Genomic DNA, 21,058 nt, shown 5'->3' with positions numbered 1-21,058 from the left:
AACCAATTGTTTGCATAAACCAACAATCATAAAACCAGCCAATTGTTTGCATAAACCAGTTGTTTGCATAAATTAGCAATCATAAAACCAACCAATTGTTTTGGAATTACTTAAGAGAGGTCCACATGAGACATTTGACAAAGAATTATTGAATCAATTCTAGTTGTCAATGCTAAACAGTGCCTTAAGACATTGATTAAGCATACTAAATAGAAATTTTGTCTCGAAATACATGCATTCAACACTTCAAAAATATAAAAAGTTATCATTTCAATATTAATTTTATTTTTTATTTCTTTTTTTAGTATGCTTAACAAGTGTCTGGCAATACTGTCTAGTAGGTCTAATAGACCCTATGCTTAATTATCACTGCAATGGATACACACCCTTATAGGATATTATCGATTCATGGAAAAAAAATATGTTAGAAAGGAAAAGAATTAAGAGCATAACTACAACTATTAGGTAATGTACAGGTTATTTACTATCAGTCATTTTGTGCACCACTGCACCCTATATTTTGCGTTGGAATTGATAGTGTTTAGTTTTTTTTAGCTGCTTATCTTTCTTATTGTTGGAATCAATTAAAAAAAAAAAGTCATTACTATATACTAATACTAGAGTAGAGAGTATTAGAGAAAGAAATCATTTTCATTTACTTCTCTGCACATCAATTATTGACGATTGTTGCTCTATTTTATTGGATCATATACAAAATTTCTCTCCCACTAAAAGTACATATTTGCAATCGAAACCAAGTTTCTAGGTTCAAGTGTCCAACTGTTTGAATGAAGAAGATCTTGTTCCCAAAGACATATCAAATTGTCCATGGAAAACAACATAAGTTGCTTCTACGTACACCTTTTGAATCAATATTGCCTTGATGATGTCACCATTGATTTTCTTAACATTCTTCAAGAGTTTCTGCTGTGGCCCAAAATTCAAATAACATTCAAATGACCGATGATAAATGTGAGAAATGTCGAAATAATTCTGATCAATGGCTCCAATACTTGGTGCACATATGCATCCAACATATACCCGACACCATATATTGACACACCGACATATCAACACCGATATATCATTAACAAATGGTATAATGTAATTTTATGTGTCATGTCAAACATGTCAGATACCAAACACGTCTTTGGTATGAGCATCGTGCATTGAAAACACTCCCAATAGTTTGTGAGCTTGTGATGAAGTTTAGCCTTGACCCCAACAATTAATATACATGACTTTCTGGAGAGAGTCGTTGGTTCTTCTCAACCTCTCTTCCGCCTCAGAGCTTACAGTTACGTTTGATGCAACGACACCAGAGATCGGCCGGAGTACCAACAAAGCACCGGCCGAGAAAAGGCGAGTTCTGTTTTGGTTAATAGATTTGAGAACTATTTTGCACTTGTGGCCTGGATCACTGTGGCTTTGTGCCACCGCCACGGTTGCTGCCATCCAAATACGGTTCAAGTAACTCATCTTTCTTTGAGCTTTTTTTTTTTCGCTTCAAAAGATATTAGAACTTAGAAATGTGTGAGTGATTAGCTAGATAAGAGGAACATGCTATTTATGAGAACCATTTATGAGTTTTTTTATAAGCATATCTTTTTAAATGTTAAAATGCTGTTTTTTTTTTTTAAAATCAAACCTGTTAAAATGATTAATGTACCATTAGTGAATAATGAGAGTAGAAGTTCGAGGAAACAGGCGTCGGGCTTATGCTACATATGGGGCATTTCATTTGATGAGTCACCCAATTGTAATGCAACAACCCATTATGTTCTGACATTTCCATTCTTGTTTTTTCCTCATTTGATGTAGGTGTGTTTTTGTCCTTCTACTGACTGCAGAACAATTCTTCTGAATAAATTACTCTTTCTTCTATTTTTGGGTACATGTATGCAGGTAGTCATTGGTTATTCACACGTAGAGCTGTAGTAATGTGACACGTTATGAATGGTGGATAGAGTGGCATGCTCTTCTGTACTATACGTTTCCGCTGAACTGAGCCTGCATGATCATGGGCTGAAGATGGTTGGCATCACGTGCATGTGCATGACACAGTAGTTTGGCTTGGCAAGTCCACCAATTTTCGTTAAGTAGTAAAAAATATCGAATTCACGTAAGGTGTGATTAATTTAGAACAAAATAAGCAAACAATTATTTAGGAGAAAATAAAAGAACAATTGCAGGGATTGCATAGCAATTCAGCTTGAGAATTTCAAAAGTAAAGTTTAGATTAAAAATCAATAAAGAAAAGCTATCGAGTTTGCTTCGAATCTCTTCTATTTTACTATAAATGTTAGTGTTTAATATCCTTAGAATGATAATTTAATTACCACGACAATTTAACTAAACCCGTTATACACATTCTCATGGTGTATATATATATAACTCACTATTTTAAACGATAGTCATATAATCTTTTAGACCAATTAGATAGTTAAAATAGTCGCGTTAAACTATAAGTCACAACATTTAATTCCCTATCTCCAGATCAATTACAAGGTTCAACAGTCAATTTAACTCCAATTCATACAATTAATCTCTTAATGAATATTAAATCATTACATGAACATTCGTAAACACATAAAACATTAAGCATAAAGATTAACTGAATAAAAAATTGAATTAAATCAAAAGAGTATTAGTACAATAACTAACACGTGAAACCCATATATTTATACAATTTCATCTTCGCAAAACCCAATCTAAGAAAACTAGAAGAAACTCATAGTTACAAAAAAATCCAAAAGAATTAGAAAAGAGATACATGCGAATTGGATGGAGATAGGTCTTCAATCTTATTTCCAAACCTTCGGTCCATGATTCCAAGCTGCAAATTATGCTTCCAAACCCAATTTTGGTGTAAATTTTGTAACACTTTAATATGGAACAAGACTTTATATCCAAGAAATGGGTAAAAAAAAAACATCGAAATATACGTGTGGCATCACCATATTGGCTAACTTTCGCCCCAGACTTAGCTTCAATTTTCAGATTTTTGCCCGAGCTAAAATTCCAGACTTATATGTATCCAAATTGATCCATTTTTCTTACCTTACAAATAATCTCAGTTCTATGTAACTTTCAACTAAACTATGACAAAAAATACATCGAAATACCTCCTAAATTTCATTGAAATGATCTAAAATACATGTAATGACCAAGAGTCACCGGTATGTGAGTTGGTCCGCTCGATTTAATTCTAATCTGCTTGCATAAATTTTTGACCCATATATCAAATGAATAATAATTAATATAATAGACCAAAACCCAATCATCTCCTAACAATCTATCAAAATATACATGGTAAATTAAGAAGCATTATCACAATGAGGACAAATATTCAATAGTTTCACCTCAAACATAATAATAAGAACAATTAAAAATCAAAAGTGAGATCAAGCCGCTAGATTTGGTCTAGTGATAAAGATTTTTGAGTAGTATATTATAGGTCCTAGTTCTATTCTCAACTCATTGTAAATGAAAAAAATAAATAAATTAAAAGTGAGATCAAGTAACAAAAAGAAATAAAAACAAAGATTTGATAAACAACACAATCGAAATTCATTCATATGACTTAGATCAAATCATAATACAAAGATTTTCATCCAATTAAACTTATTCCTATAACAATTGAGAGTTTAATTAATTAGCTACTCATGAATTACACATCAAGGTGATCAAATGATATGCTCTGACTCCCATTTCCTAGATTGAATCTTATCTTAATATATTATGTTCTTGAGCTCTAACTTGCGTAGTAGTTGTAGTTGTTTCTTCTCCAAATGTTAAAACCTTGCAAATTCTACCTTTTTAGCTCAAATAAGGGTTCTTGCGCAATGTTTCTCAGAAAATGAGTTGTAGAGCACCATATACTAGCTCAATGCACATGTGTTTTCCCGCGCAATTCTATCTCGTGGTGCATTAAAGACAATCATACATGTCTTTTCAGGCATTGAAATTCACCCAACTTAAGTATCAATCATATCTCTAATTTCTAGAGTGTAAGTCTAGAGTCTCGGTTTCTGTAATTTTTTTCTCCCTCTTTCTTTTCTTCAAACCAAAAACACCAGTAAAGTTGAAAATCAAGAAAGAACAAAAACTACGAGAATTTCTCTGATATTAGAAAGACTAATGAAGATTTAGCCTTGACCCCAGCAATTCATATACATAACTTTTTGAAGAGAGTCATTGGTTCTTCTCAACCTTTCTTCCTTCTCAGAACTCACCGTTATGTCTGATGCAATGGCGCCGGACAACGGCTGGAGTACCAACAAAGAACCGACGGAGAAAAGGCGAGTTCGGTTTTGGTTAATAGATTTGAGAACTGTTTTGCACTTGTGGCCTGGATCCGCATGGCTTTGTGCCACTGCCACGGTTGCTGCCATCCAAACACGGTTCAAGTAATTACTCATCTTTTTCTTTGAGCTGTTTTCTTTTTTCTCCTCAAAAGCTGTTTGAACTTAGAAGAAATGTGTGAGTGAGTGAGTAGCTAGATAAGAGAAACTTGCTATTTATAAAGGAACCATTCATAACATTTTTATAAATATAGTTTATTTTTTATTTTAATGTAAATTGGATATTGCAGAAATTATTTTTTTAGTTTTTTAAAATTTAAATAGATATAATTTGTTAAATTTTTAATGTTACTGGATATTTTTTAATAAATTAAAGATATCATCTGCATGCAATTGTAGGATTAATTCTTTCGAAATAATTGTGATATATATTCAAATGGTCGGACTCCAACAAATGCTGCTGCATATTTAAATCAGTAATCAAACCCCAATTTTTTTTCTTATTTTAATTAAATTAATATTTTTTCTTGAACTGCAAAAGTAATTACAAATAAATTGATTATTGCACCAATTATTGTGTGAGATTAGTGTACACTAGGGGTGATCGTATCCGAACCAATCCAAAAGTAAAACCGCAAATCGAACCAAACCAAACTGAAAACCGCAAAAACCGCATTTGGTTTGGATGTATTTGGATGACTTTCTTACTGAACCGCAAACCGCAAAAACCGCAAAAACCGCGGATAACCGCAAAAACCGCATTAAGTTACTATTATATATTTATATTCCAATATCGTAAAAGAAAATATATTTATATTCCAATATACATGCCCAATTACCAAGTCAGTCGACCAAATAAATCGAACTTCAAGTTGTTTTTATTTTTTGTACTGAAATTTTATTTTGGTGTTGTAATGTTATTTTAAATAAACAAATTTTATCGGTACCGTGATGTTATTTTGAAAATTCAATTTTTTTATATATTTAAAATTGTAAGTTACTATAATGTTATTTTGGATAAATAATTTTTGTTGGAACTACAATGTTATTTTGGAACTTCAATTTTTTATTTTTTTTTATGCTTAAAATTGTTCGGTACAATCGTTATGTTTTAAACCGCACCAACCGAACCGATCCAAACCGCATTGGTTTGGTTTGGTTTGGTTTGGATGACTTTTTAAAAATCAACCGAACCAAACCGAATCGCATGCATTTTTATCTCGCGGTTAGGATGACTTTTATGCTCAAAACCGAACCAAACCGCACCGCGATCACCCCTAGTGTACACAAGAGTAGGAGGGGATCGAGGAAACAGGTGGCGGATTTATACAAATGGGGCATTTTCATTTGATGACTCATCCAATTATAATCCAACAACCCCATTCATGTTCTGACATTTCAAATTCGTCATTTTCTTTGTTTCTGTTTTTTTCTTGATTTGTTTTTCTCTCACACTTTATTATCTCTCTTCAATTCTTCTTGGCTTTTTGTTGGGTCCCACATTTAATAAAATAATCTGGTTATGTCGATGGACTCTGGCCCAGGTAACATCATTTTATGTAGGGGTGTTTTTGTCCTTCTACTACACAAGGAGAGGACAACTTCTGAATGAATGAATTTATTTGTTTGTTTTTCCTTTTTTCTTTCTTGGGTACGTGTATCTAGTCATTGGTCAGTCACACGTTGAACTGTAGTAAAGTGACACGTTATGGATGATGAATGGGTTTTGGTCTGTTGTTTCTGCAGAGGTGAGCCTCGATTCATGGGCTAAGGATGGGATCACGTGTATGAGCATGACTGCAGGAAGACACCTCCAAGTTCAATTGTTCAAATACTAGTACTCTGCACTTTTTTGCACTTGTCAAATTATGGGTAGCTCACAAGAAAAAACCAAAACTAAGTTAATTTTATTTAATTTTGTGACTAGCAATAATTTTATGAAGGCTCATGTTACTTTGGTAACTTTCTCTTAAAAAAAAAATAAAATTTGACTTCTAAAATTATAAATAACATAACTTTCGATACAAAATTTCTTTAAATAGTATTCTATTGGTCCCAAAATGCATGACCTATTTTTGACTTTGTCCATTATTCATATGATCTTCTTTAACTGTATTTTTCTATTAATATGTATATACAAATAATAACATATGAGATGTTGTTTGACTTGACTCGATGAGTATTTTCTAGGGGTGTACATGGGTCGGGCAAATCCGATTGACCCGGTCAAACCCACCCAATCCAACAAAAAAAAGTGGGTTGGGTCGGGCAAGTGGGTGGGTATGGATTTCAAAAATGAAAAACCCATAAAAAAAGTTGGGTTACGGGTAAAACCGGACCCAACCCAAAAAACTCACTTACCCACTAGTGCTATGTTTTTTGAAATATTTTTTATGAAAATACTAAAAATTTTTTCATTTGATCATTAAATATTTTTTATATTGAAAATAAGTTATACTATTTTTTAAGAAAATAGAAAGATTGAATAATTTTTATAAACAAATATGATAATTTATCGCACTATTTAAAAAATAAAAAGAAAAACTTGAATAATTTTCATGAATATATATTATAATTCATCATTTAGTCATTTGATATTAAAAAAAGCAAAAAAAATTATTTGGGTAGCAAACTATCTAACCCGTAAATTAGTGGGTTTACACGAAAAATATGTGATTATTTTTTATAGTGAAAAAAGTTACACTATTTTTCAAGAAAATAATATGGTTCAGTTATTTTTATGAAAAAATAGGATGATTCGACATTTAAATATTTAATATAAAAAAATAGAAAAATAATTTGGGTAACCCACTACCCAACCCAATCCAACCCGGAAATTAGTGGATTTACCCAACCCGGCCCAATGTTATAACGAGTGGTTATTTTCCTCGACCCAAATCCGGAGTATCCTATGTGGTTCGGGTTTTGGTTTTGGTCAAACCCAACCCAATCCGGCCCACGTACACCCCTAGTATTTTCAAAATATATAATTTTTATAATTTTTAATAATAGATAATTTAATATATTAATATATTAATTATTAAAATTGTGCATTGATAAACGTGAAACAGAAAGGTGGTTAATTAGACAATTTATTTTGGAACGGGAGTACATTAAATTTCTCAAGGGCACATGTTAACTTTTGTCTTTTATGAATTTAGAATTTTATTTAGTATATAACAAAATTTAAAATTTAACACACACGCTACTGCCCAACACAATGAGTAATGTGATTTTTCTATTTGGTGCTCTAGCATGTTGGTTTGTTTTTAAAGTGGTCGACACCAACACTAAATTTGCTATGTAATGGGATTGAGTATCTTGTTTGTATTCCCTTTACCTCTTATTTTCTTTTCTTCAAATGATTATGAATGCTAATGAAAGAAGTTTTCTCCTTAGTTATGAGTTTTTAACTACTTAAGTTCGATGTTTGAGTATTTTGAATTACTAAAGCATAACATAAAGGGATAGAATATGGGAAATAGATTTCCTATTATAATTGTGGGACGGAAACGGTTCAATTTAAATTGACGGATAAGATCATTTGAACATGTGAATAATGTAGATTGTCTAATCTAAAATTATTGTCTAATATTTTAAAGTGTGGCAAACTACTAAGTAAATCCAAGTCCTAAAATATGTGTAAAACTAAAACATGTTTGATTGATTGTGTGTTGAATTTTTTTTACTGATCCCATCCAATACATAATAAAACGTTGAGAACAACATCTAAAATTCTATGATTATAATTTATGATAACATTTTATTTTAAACAAGTCATATAATTTATTTTTTTGACTAAGTCATATAATTTATGATTATATGTCAAAATCTATACACAAAAAAAGCAAAAAGAATACTACTACTTGACACGGCACACCTGTAGCTGAATCATTAACGATAGTAACATTAGGACTATTGTCAAGATTCCCCATAATAATAGGCACTTAAATAAGCTGCTTTTCAAAAGGAGATAAGCTCAAATGCTTAACTTTTAGTATATATATGTGGACCTGCCCACTTGTTGATCTTGAGAGATTACTTTATCTTTGTTTTTTCCTTATAAAAAATAATAGAGAGTACTTTGTGTTATGAAGTTAGTTAAATAAGCATATTAACAATAGTGATAGCTAAGTTATTATCTATTATTGATCCACTTTCTGTCTATTTCCAACTATTAAACTCATTATATTATTATTAGAATAAAAAATAGTGGATGATAACTTGTATAGCTTCATAAGATCTTCAAGTGATCAAGTTTGACACATCAACTTCATAAAAATATGTACTCAAAACCAAATAATTTTGAACTATTCAAACAATTACCTTTCTTTTAAAAAAATTAAGGCAAAAAAAAAAAAAATATATATATATATATATATATATATATATATATATATATATATATATATATATATATATATATATATATATATATATATAGAGGAGGAAAAGCTACTCCAAATCATGGTCTTTGATTTTAATTTCAATTAATGGCTAAGATTGATTGATCATAAAACACAAAGTGAGACTTATTTTTTTATTGTATAGAAAAATTATCAAAACATACCTTAAATAGAAGAGAATGAATCAATTATAATCATCAATTGAGACTTATTTTTTTATCACACGGGAAAACAAGGATTCCACGAACTCTTTAAACATGGAGTTGATTATTTGATGAATTTGTCATTGTTACTATAATAACATGTATCGATTTTGTTTTTGTTCAAGATCAATGATTTGTTTCTATGGAATCATTTGTATTCTGGGAAAAGCTGAATATAGCGAACAACTTCACGAAAATATCTCGAACACATTATTATTACTAGAAACACTAACTTTTTCTCTTTCTTTTCCTCTTCAAACACCACCATTTTTCATCCAGTTTCTATCTCTTTTAATTCTTAATCATCTCTACTCTAGTGACTAGTTGAAAAATAATACAAGTGTACTCACCTCTTCCATTAACTAATTCATTCATCATAGTTTTTTGGCACTCTCCCTCCTTTCTTAATTGATAATCTACTTATTTCTTCTGTTATTGAACAAAAAACAAATCTAAGTTTAGAGTGAGAGAGAGGTTTTGCTTTTTTTTACTAAACTAGAGTAAGTTGCTACTGATTTCTTTTGGATAAACAGTGTGATTCAAGTTTGTAATGGTGTAAAATAGACACTGGAAATGGGAGAGAAAGTTTTGATTTGAGGTGCATAGAAAATGATATTTAGTGGAAGAAAAAAAGCAAGCGGTTGATGTGAATAGAAAATGATATTCAGTGTTGTCAAAAAAAAGAAAATGATATTTGGGAGGAAAAATAAAAGAGCAAGCGGTTAATTAAAAAAATGTTACGCGATATTCGTGGAATGTTAATTCGCTATATATAGCATAGCCGTTTTATTCTTGTTGTTAAATTTTGTTTGAATAAAAATAAAAAAAATAAAAAAATAAAAAAGCAAGGGAGGGAGGATCTTGTTTTCATAATTAATGATTATAATTAATTCATTCTCTTTAATTTGAAGAAAGTTTTGATAATGTTCATTTTCCAGTGTGATAAAAAAAATAAGTCTCACCCAACTTATTATTATGAATCAATCTTAGCCATTAATTGAAATTAAAAACAAAGGTTGTGATTTGGAGTAGCTTTTATAACTTACTCTTGGAGTCAATATAACCCTCCTCATATATATATATATATATATATATATATATATATATATATATATATAGGGGATACTTCAAGTGAGAGGAGTAGTTATTGTGAGAGATGAGAGGACTCATTGACAACCATTGGATTAAAATAAACCAACTTTGCTAAGATCAACGCGTGCAGTTGATTCTTCTCCCTTTCATCCTTGTCTTCTTTGATTACTGTACATCGCAAATCGACAATACACATCTCCATTTGCATAAACCCAATTCTGCAACCATGTGTTTCAATCAACATTGAATTTCTTTTTCTTTATTCATGAATTAACCAAATAATGAAATATTGATCTTTAATTTGGTTCTATTTGCTTAGGTCGCCCGTTCCCTTTTTGTTCTAATTCCTTTTTTTTTGTATGCGATAGACAGAAGAAAAAAAAAACATTCAGTTTCCTATTTTAGTTTCAAACACTGCTTCTGCAAACAGTGTTGTACTTTTGCCATATTCTCGTAATTATTTGATAGAAAAACATAGATTCTTCTACTTTTAATTTGGAAAACACTAAAATATAGATGGAGATTTGACCAATTGGGATTATTTGATGTGCTATTGATTTAGAATTATTTTCAGTCCAATTTCGATTTGAAGCAAATTGAAGTCATGGTAGTTTTAGACCTGAGATAATTAGGAGAACTGAGAAGAGAAACTGAAGAAGAAGAAGAGATCTGGTTTTTTTAGAGTAATTGTGTGAACAGTGATCACATGCTTGCTTGGTTTAAAGATTTAATATAATCTCGATCGTTGATTTTCATCTGACGGTTAATATTATATCCTCTCATCTCTCACAATAACTACTCCTCTCACTTGAAGTATCCCCTATATATATATATATATATATATTAGAATACTCCAAATTTGCTTTGCCATCTTCGATCTAGTAAATATTATAAAGCAAGAGGGCTTTTTACTTCAAAAGGTTTGGCCTATTTGTTGCACTTTTAAAAAAGACATGGCAAACATACAAATAGACACTCCATTAAGGTGAAAATTGGATTATGTATAGTTTAATTGCATGTAATCAGGACATCTGAATCATTCGATCGATATTAGATGGTGTTTATGACAATAATAACAACTCTGTTCGAAAGTAAAAAAAATACCAAACAACATAAATAGAAAATGAGCGATATTTAAACATAAAATTTGACTAAATATACCTACATAATACAACTTATGTTTAAATACTATACCATAGACTGAGTCATACCAACAAGTTGGTTAAATCCGTTAATTTTTCCATATATTGGACAAATGTACATATAACCTTGAGAGCAAAGTTTTACCTATTGCATTAGAGATAATAATTCATATATTAAATGCTTATTGTTACGAATAACAATAATCTAACAAAGCTTGATGAACGAATTTCATCTGCAGATTCATTTCCAATTCGAAATGCTCCTATAAGGATTACATTATTGAAAGCTGCTTACATATAATAAATCATTTCTTAATCATTGTAATATTGAATATGGTTTTGCATATCAATCACGTATAAGAATGGTTTTTTAATAAAAGAATTGGTTCCCAAAATCATATAGTTAGATTCAATTATAAAACTTGTTTTATGTTGTTGTCGTTGATTAAGGTTCCACTTACATTTAAGTGAAAAATTATCAGGGTTCTCAAATTCTACTTGCCATTATAATTCTCCCTATAAAAGTAAGTTAAGAATACAAAATGTGTTTTGCTATTACAGATGCTATAAGAGGAATTTTTTTTGGCACCCTACCAATTTTCTCACGCGCCCTACAAAATTACTAAAATACCCTTGTCTACTACTTAAGTAGCAGCAGGCATGTGAAATCTTAAAATTTTCATATTAGAGCGTGATTTTTCTTATTTTTATAACATCCGCTACTTAAGTAACAGAAAGATAAAATGAAAATAAGAAGGGCGTGCAAGAAGCCCATAGTGTCAAAAGAAGCTCTCATAAGTAAGAGATGTTTTCTCTCCCGACCCCCCTCATTTCTTTTATACCTCCCAAAAATCCAATTTTGCTCCTTGCAGTTTGAAACATTTTTGCCAAAAAACTTCGGTTTATATTCACCGACGCCAAATATTAGACCATTTCGGTAACTGCGAACCGGACATTAGCGTTTTCGGTACACAGAAAACGAACGTAAGCTTGTTCGGTACCTGCGAACCGAAATGTGATAGATTTCGGTACGTTGGTCGCTAGAATTAGGCCATTTTCGGTAGCAGTTTACCGAAATAATTGTTTCGGTACCTGCGAACCGAAATGTCTCAAATTTCGGTAAGTGGTTACCGAAATTTATCAGCATGTCATATTATTTCGGTTCGTATAAACCGCAGTACCCCCAAGGACAAAAACGGAAATTCAGGGGGTAGAAAAGAATTGAGGGGGGTTGGGAGAGAAAACATCTAAGTAAGATGTATGAAACCCATTGAAAAGGCCCAACTGAGATAAGCTTTTAACATCCCCAAAAAACAGTTTACAAAAAGTGTGGTTACTTATATTATCAAAAAAAAAAAAGTGTGGTTACTTAACAATTCATTTTCCCAATTCAAGGATTTCATTGATCACAATATCAATTACAGAACTTCTTTTTCCCAAATAAAAAAGGGTAAATTCTTAGATACCCAATTTACATTGTTGGGTACCAGTGTCCTCTGAACAAAATTCATTTAAAATTTAAATTTATTTTAATATAAGTTAATATAAAAATATGACATGACAATAAATTTTGCTTAAAAGGTACCGGTCCCCAACTAAACTCCGGAATACCAGAGAGTTCACCTTTAAAAAATGGTGATACATGGATTAACAAACAAGTTAAATTGCATTGAAAAAACAAGATAAACTAATTTCCTTCATTTTCTTTTCAATGAATGTGACTTCACTTTCTACTCTAAAGTGAATCTTTAACTTTTAAGAAACCAAATCCCTTCATATAACTATAAAGTTGTTGAAAATGGTTTTCCATCTTAAACATACATGGCTACAAAAGTATGCAATCTGAACAAAATTCAACAATGACAATAATCCAGTTCACAATTTCAATTAAAACAAACAAGCTATCTACAAGTTATAGGAGATTATGTAAAAAATTACTTAAGTAAAGCCGATGATAGTATTAGTTCACTCACATTTAACACCAGAAACATTATTGGAAATGAAAGAAACAAGTGTCTTCACAATATCTCTTCATAACACTTTTTTAGGTCACTCAACCATAATTGACAGATCAGTGCCTCCAAAGAATTCGATTTCAGAACATAGAAAAGATGAACATGTAAATCTTTGACATAAGGTCAGAAGAAGAAAGAAATAAGGTACTTTACATGTTACACTGAATCAACAACAACACCTTCAACCTGCTGCTTGGCCAAGTATCTTTCCCTTCTTTCTTTCTACACAAAGAACAGTTAGTGAGAAAATGGAACGTGAGAGCATACAACGTAAACAACTTAGTTAAGTGCATACAACATAACTACATAAGCACTTACTAAACAAGTGTTTATATACAAGTAATTTCTATAACAAAAGATAACTAAGTTATATTGTTTTCATATAAACTATAATAGTTTTCACAAGCTATCTTGGAGAGCTTATGAAAGTGAGCTGAAAAATTTTATGAATGTCAGAAGTTGTTTCCATAAGTGCTCCCAAACATTTCACAAGTACTTATATAAGTAGATAAACTCAAATAAGTAAATCAAATTGGCCGTATGTGTCACGTTGGAATAACTTAGTTAAGTGCGTACAACATATGCGCTTACTAAATATGTGCTTATATATATATATAAGGTATTTCTATAACAAAAAATAACATAAAGTTAAGTTATACCGTTTTCATATAAGCTATAACTATTTTCACAAGCCCCTCTCCAGCTGGAAATGAGCTGGAAACAAACTTATGAAAATTCACAAGTTGTTTCCATAAGCTCTCCCAAACATCTCACAAGTACTTATAGATGTAAATAAACTCAAATAAGTAAATTCAAACAGGCCCTAAGTGTCACGTTTGAAATATTTATGTCTCGTATTATTCGTCATTTTAAAATATTAAAGAGCATTGATTACATTTTTTCGGCAAAGTTACACCAGGGGTCCTTTATCTTATTTATTTGTAACAGTTTAGTCCTTTATCTCTTTATTGTAACATATAGGTCCTTTATCTCTTGTAATTCACACATATAAGTCCTTTCTCTAATTTTTTATTAAGAAAATACTGATATGGCAAGCCACATCATATAATTTAACAAAGATATTTTAATCTATGAAGCTCATTTTAGTTGTATCTCAACCCACCTAACAACATTCAATATTTTTTATAGAATTATGCATAATCTTAAATGACACTTAATATGAGACAGAAGGAATATCCATAAAAACGATGAGAAAAAATGTGTAAACCAAAAGATAGAAATGCAATGTCTAACCCATTCATCTATAACAAGTCCCTCTCCAGCTACTCGTGGACCTCCGGTCTCCTCTGGCGGTTTCTTTCGAGCTTCCAACGCAGCCTCCGCTTCAGCTAACTGACGTTTCAACTTATCCATGGCCTTCACCAGAAACAAAAGTTTTCAATTATGACCCCAGACTACACTTTTAAGGCCACAAAATATATTAGAGATGTAGAATCTTACAGGACTGTTTCGGTCAGGGTCCAGAAAAACAACTCGAAGAATTTGCTCAACAGCTACTTGATCTCTTTGCTCATCAAACTGCAGGAAGAATCACAGTTTATGTGAACAAAGTGATACATAATAATTGTGATCAGAGCGACACTACAGAGAAAAGTTTGGACAGAAGCTTTTATAAATAATGATGCAATAGCAAATTACCAGTTCTGGTACATAGTCCATTTCACCTTGCACTTTTAGGCTCATGATTTTGAACTTAACCTTGCTTTTTTGATCAGTTGGCTTTTCATTGTTCTCTGGTGGCTCAACAAACTTGAATACTGCCAAATGTGCGAGACAATTGTAAGAGGACTCACCAAATTCCAAGCATTTGGTATTTTTCGGCTTACAAAAGTTTAGGAGATATTACCAGTTGCAATTACACTTTCACCAGGTGAAAGAATACCACCAGGAGGGCGCATGTAACAACTTTTAGGTGCAGTTGTTTGAAACTGAGACAAAAGAAAACAGGTTAAATCAACGCTTATAGCACAAGAGCTTATTATATACTAAGTGTTTATGTATACGCTACTTTTATCGTAAAAAGTCAAATTGTTTTCATAAGCTATCCTGGAGAGCTTATGGAAATAATCTGAAAACAGCTAATAGAATGTCATAAGTTGTTTTCGTAAGTTCTCACAAACAATCTCATAAGTGCTTATATGCCAGTAGATATGCTCAAATTATCCAATCTAAACAGGCTTTTAGTAGTAACCTCAAGTGGATTAATAGAAAAACAACAAAAAAAGGCATTAGTTTATAGCTAGGTAGTATACAAGAATATAAGTGTTCATATTGCCCTATACAAATATGATGGGGAACCTGATATATAGTCACTATCACTACAGCAAACATTCTCAAGATTTTGAAACTTTTGATGGAAAACTACAAAAATGAAAACTTTCTCAATATTCAAATAGAAAATTTCTCTATCACTATTCAAATAGGATTAATCTAGTTTGCCATTTTTGTTAAAGCATACTTAGTCTATTAATGTAAAGAAACATTTCTAATTTTCAATTTTTTAGGTTGAAACACAGCCATAATAGTCATTGATTAAGCCTATGAATAACATGATAATGTTCTATTGTCAAACATCAATGAATCAATTCTGAATACAAGTAAAAAATGGCAAAAATGAATAAGTAAATGGAGACATAAACCACACCTTGAAAGCTACATGAGACTTGCAAGTGTTTTTAATTGTGATTGCACTCCTAACTTGCTTACCAGGTTCATCTTCAAAACAAAGCCACACATCAAATAACCAGAGTTAGTTTAGATAAATCTCCCTATACAAAAAGAAATCAATCAATAACTTCTCAATAAGTTGGAATTAGCCTATATCTCTTAACTTTTCACAAACCCTGCAATTTAATTTCCCAGAATCATCAATAAACTTCTTTATAAATGAAAAACAAGATAATTCAAACTTGGAAAGGTTAAACATAACATCTACATGAAACTCAAACCATAATTTTTTTTTTGTGTGTTATGTTAACCCTCCAGTTTGTAGGGGAAGGGGACCTAATAATCCGGAGCTCAGCCGCTAATTAAAGTCTAGCTAAGAAATTGTTCCACCCAGGAATCGAACTCGGGTTCCCTCGAACAATCAGTGTTCTTTGGTGAACCTCATTAACCACTTGAGCTCAATGTCTTGTTTAACTCAAACCATATTCTAGATTCTACTCATTACATAAGAATTAACCTTAATGTAACATAATCATGAACAAAACAACCTATTCACCATACTTCATACCAAGAAATTAAAACAAAACATTACTCTATAAATAAATCAACACAAAAAAAGATCCCCTAAAAAGGAACAAGAAAAACAAGTTTCAAGAGTTCAAGAGTCACATACAAGGAAAGTAGAGTTTGTTAGGAGGATCCAGACGAAGCCTTCTCCTAGTAGGAAGCAAAGACTTAGCCACAGATGAAACTGTAGCTGAAGATTGAGGAACAGATCTATCAATAGAATGAAGACTCTGGTTTTGATGATGAACATTGTGCATGTAAGATGAAGATGAAGTAGTAGTAGTTGTTGTAGTAGAAGATGATGAAGGATTATGACTTGTTTGCCAAAATGGCATTCTACAAAAGTTCCAAACTTTTCCATCAGATCCTGGCTTTTCACTCTCCACTTCCATTTTTCGCCGGAATCTCACCGGAAAACGAATCTTCCGGCAAATGGGTGACTGAATTAGTTGAAAAGTTTTAAGCTTTTTGTAAAATAAAGTGATGGGTCATTTGTAGCAAAAATGGTGTATAGAAAAGAAAGCACCAACGTTGTATTTGTTTGATTCACAAGTTTATTGTTTGTTTTTGTTAGAAAACGGTGTTTTTGTTTGTGTAAGTTGTTGTTGGTTGTAACAGGTTGTTGTTGTTAGTGCCTTTATGAGTGAGACAATTTGGTGACAGTGGGGAATGGTGGATTGATTGGTTCTCGTGGATTTTACTGTTGTGATGATGATGATGGAATGAACAATTCGGATCTCAATGTTGCTAATTTTGTGAATTTTATTGTTTTTGTTTGAGATCCGGATGTTTATTGGTTCTTTCTTTTTTACAGTTGGTTTTTGAATTTTGATTGATTCTACTGTTTCTACTACTTGTATTCTCTATAATCATTTGACAGTACTTTTATTAGATTTCATTCACGTTTAAGATTTGATACTACTGTTTTGTGTGCTTTCACGTTTAAGATTAGCATCACCCTTTTAGGTTACTATGGTAAAATAAAATAACAATGATAATCAACTCTTTTCGTCACAAAATATAAGTAAAAACGAGTCAAAGAAACTTGATGTATTTAGTTAAAGATTTGGACTAAACACATTCATTTTTGTGACCAACTTTTACTTATATTTTGAAACGGAGAAAGTACTATTTTTAGACTATATATACATTAATGTACTTTTTAAATAAATTTAGAAAGTTTTGTCAAAAAAAAAAAATAAATTTAGAAAGTGAAATTTTATTTATATATGAAATCAGAGAAAGTATGTGTTTATCTTTTATCTCTATTTTTTGTACTACTTTTTATCTTCTACATTTTAAATACATAAAACACATAACTAGTAACTTGATAAAGAATTGTGTAACAACTTTTATTTAATTTTATTGATAATTGTTAATATATCATAAAATAATTGCCAACCTCCAATTGAAGGTTTTTTGAAGTGTGATGTGATTATGTGAATGCAAGCTTCTTCGACATAGATGGTGCAATAAGTTGAGGATGGTGTTTACGCGATCATCAAGATAGATTTAGTAGGTTCTAATATCATCAATGGGAGGCTCAATACAATTGAAGGCGAAGCTATGCCTACGAGGAAGCAATTAGTTAATTAATACAAAGAGGCTTCTCTCGTGTTGTATTTGAAAGTGACTCACAAATTGTTATTGATGCTATTTCATCCAGACGACATGGTTTACCTGAATTTAGCACTTTAATTTTCTAATATTAAGTTTTTGTTATTACTAATTTTCAACTTTGAGGTAAAGTTTGTCAAACGTCAAGTAAATATGATCGCTCACACCCTAGCTAGGACGACATTTTCTAGGATTAATCGATGTATTTTCGAGTCGATTCCTTGTTGTATTAATGAAATGAGTTTAATTTGTTTTTATAGAAAAAAAAACATTACATAGACAATATATATTTCTTAATCTCACTTTTGAATTCATACTTGATTAAAATGTGATGTTTTGTGAGCTGTAACTTTCACAATCAACTTTAAAAAATAATTATTCAAAGAATACGACCAAGACCTATCTCTCAATCAAATTGAAAATAATTCTATATATGATCATGATTGTTATCAAAGTTTTTATTTTTCGTTTATTTAATAAAAAACTGACCAAGACCTTAAGGAGTTTGTTTATTTTAATTACCGGTATCTTGTAGGCTTTTGTGGCCAAAACTCCATAAATTCTGAAGGTGGACAAAAATGTCTTAATGTGTCTCTCCAATATTGAATGCAATCTTTGTTATTAATCTCACGACTTGTATATAGCTTACAACTTCCATTTGGATCCTTTGAACTTTCACTTATCTTTTCTACTTCAGGCATGACATGAAATTCCTTGAAAATATTCATTGTATCATCCATCAACTCCTTTGAAACTCCATGGTTGATCACCTATAGTATAAATCCATAATAATTGATTAAACACACACAAACTCAAACCCAACATCATAGTGAGAATAACTCTTATAACCAACTTCAAATGAAGAGTTGAAGAAATTTCACCGTATCATTTGCTCAAAAATTTGAGATAAATATGACGGCAAAATTGTGATGTATCATTTTAGAGACTCGCAAAATTTTAGGTTGAATCTAACTCAATATTTTGAATTAGAATTAAACAACGTTATAGTACAATATTATAAAAAAAAAACAATATATCTAATAGTACATACCTGCAAAAATCCATACTCCTTGGAAGCTTTTAAAATGTGCAATAATGTTTCGGTATAAACATATCCCCCAAGATCCACCACAGGAATCGTCTTGTCGGAAAGTACAGAAATTGTGTCGGGTCTACTTTCTGGAGGTTGAACATAAGATAAAGGCACTGAAGAATGAAGATTAAACCAACTGGTGACAAGAATGTTATTCATATTCTTTAATACCTAGATCTCCTGAATGTATATAAATATGGCAATGACAATTTTCTTGGGGGCTATTACTTTATGCTTTCTATGTTTATATATAGTGTACAAAGCTATGGCAATTTGTGTCGTCACTTGGTTGCCTTTTTCTCAACCCTTAATTTTTTAAAATAATAAAATACATAAACATTTTAATAATTGATTGAAATAAAAGTGTTAGTAGCCCATATAAAAAAAGTGTTAGTAATATCCACTTCTTTTTTTATTATAATTTCCAATTTCCTATTACCTGAATTGACCTGTAACAGTCTGCTAAATGATTTGGCTGCATCACATGCATGGTTGCATCCATATGTATGCCATTTTAATTTTATATAGTATTATTTTTTATTTCTTCTTAATTTATTTGATAATAACAAAAAATCCATAATTAGTGGTAAACTGCAACACAAGAAAAAGGTGTTAGAGTTATGATGTGGATTCTTTGAAGCAAAAATCTATTAAAGATAAGAACAAAAGTAAAATGAGCATCTAATATCAAGTTGGCCACGAAAAGGTGAAGATTAGCAACACGATGTATGAAAAAGCCGTTGATTTATGCTTTTTACTAACTTGACGTTTATATCATCATTTTTTTCTTCTTAACTTTTTTTAGATTCACATTGTGTGATCGAAAAGAATACATATAAAAGTTTCTTTTAGCTAAGTCTCCTATCCAATATTATTATTATTAGTCATGACATGCTATACTATTGCTATGATGGTTGAATATTACCTACTACTAGTGGTGTTGTTAAGAATGACAGCACGGGAAAACCCACTTTCCCTCTCATGTCTTCAGTCCTCACGCAAAAGGCCAATTCACTATCACATATCTTTTACAGTACTTCTTATTTATAAGAAACGAATTAAATACTATACATAGTCACAATATTAAGAATACATTTAATTAAATGTAGTAGATTTGTTTGATTTCCTTCAAGTCTAAGTAGAGCTAGTGGTGTACTATTCTGGCTAATATTATCGGGTGGGAGTTATGAGGGAATGAGAGCTGGTGGTGTAGTCGTTTGTTTGTTTGGGAGGAACAATTATAGGGCGAAAGTTGTATTATCATGGCTAATATTATGTTGTAGATTGATTCTTCTGATGAGTGAGACTAGATGGAGCTTATCATCTTTTTACTCACTTGTATCCAAAAGAGACATCTCCTCACCATAATCTTATTTAGAATAAACTTGTATTATCAAAGGTTTCCACTTTTGCTTGGCGGTTTATTAATGACATGTTACCCATTAAGTTTAATCTTTTTGCTCATGAATGTTTACGTAATGATTCTCTGTTATGCTCTACTAGTTGTGATGCTATTGAGGGTATCCATCTTCTATTTCTGAATTGCCCCATTTTTGGTGCGGTTTGTAAATACAATTTCGTGAGCATCCCATTTTTGTGGGGCTCAAGGTTTTTGCAAAAATATGAGGGCCTGTTTCGAAAGCAGTCTATTTGGTTAGCCTCAATCTAGTCTATTTGAAAATGTATAAATGATGGAGTTTCTATTTGACAATTTAATTTTTACCACCAAAATTCAAGTCTGGTGGTGGTTTTAAGGCAAGGAAAAAATGTTTTTCTTTCAATCTAAATTATTCAAGGTTAAATCTATAAGTGAGACTCAACACATGATGATCCAGTGCTTAATTTAATTTAATATATTTCTTTGACTTAAAAAAAGAATACATTCAAATAAATTAACAGTAGTAATTCCACCCAAAAATTATAAAAAAAGT

General features: G+C 31.1%; 2 protein-coding genes across 2 annotated transcripts; both read right to left on the bottom strand.

The window, feature by feature from the left end:
• Positions 1–13,102: 13,102 nt before the first annotated feature.
• On the bottom strand, positions 13,103–17,169 carry LOC123898155 (vesicle-associated protein 4-2-like). Its single transcript, XM_045949047.1, has 7 exons — positions 16,524–17,169; positions 15,828–15,898; positions 15,030–15,111; positions 14,822–14,940; positions 14,624–14,701; positions 14,417–14,539; positions 13,103–13,384 (listed from the first exon to the last, which is right to left on the bottom strand). The coding sequence occupies exons 1-7, from the start codon at positions 16,807–16,809 to the stop codon at positions 13,319–13,321; spliced, it is 825 nt and encodes a 274-aa protein (XP_045805003.1). The 5' UTR covers positions 16,810–17,169; the 3' UTR covers positions 13,103–13,318.
• A 1,316-nt stretch (positions 17,170–18,485) lies between these two features.
• Positions 18,486–19,286, bottom strand: LOC123894871 (flavanone 3-dioxygenase 2-like). Its single transcript, XM_045944955.1, has 2 exons — positions 19,086–19,286; positions 18,486–18,804 (listed from the first exon to the last, which is right to left on the bottom strand). Exons 1-2 carry the CDS (start codon positions 19,284–19,286, stop codon positions 18,553–18,555), a joined length of 453 nt encoding a protein of 150 aa, XP_045800911.1. The 3' UTR covers positions 18,486–18,552.
• Between the last annotated feature and the right edge of the window lie 1,772 nt (positions 19,287–21,058).

Source organism: Trifolium pratense, linkage group LG7, assembly GCF_020283565.1.
Source record: "Trifolium pratense cultivar HEN17-A07 linkage group LG7, ARS_RC_1.1, whole genome shotgun sequence".
Classification (NCBI taxonomy): Eukaryota; Viridiplantae; Streptophyta; class Magnoliopsida; order Fabales; family Fabaceae; genus Trifolium; species Trifolium pratense.
Note: the sequence above shows the minus strand (reverse complement) of the source record. Positions and strands in the feature narration are given on the sequence as shown.

Bases quoted from the DNA above. Each gene is read 5' to 3' on its own strand.
- LOC123898155 (XM_045949047.1), bottom strand. From the start codon at position 16,809: ATGGAAGTGGAGAGTGAAAAGCCAGGATCTGATGGAAAAGTTTGGAAC. The intron at 14,702-14,821 runs GTAATTTGCTAT...TTCTTCCTGCAG, and splicing joins TGGACTATGTACCAGAACTG to TTTGATGAGCAAAGAGATCA. The intron at 13,385-14,416 runs GTTAGACATTGC...TTCTTTGTGTAG, and splicing joins GACTTGTTATAGATGAATGG to AAAGAAAGAAGGGAAAGATA.
- LOC123894871 (XM_045944955.1), bottom strand. From the start codon at position 19,286: ATGAATAACATTCTTGTCACCAGTTGGTTTAATCTTCATTCTTCAGTG. The intron at 18,805-19,085 runs GTATGTACTATT...TTTATACTATAG, and splicing joins AGGAGTATGGATTTTTGCAG to GTGATCAACCATGGAGTTTC.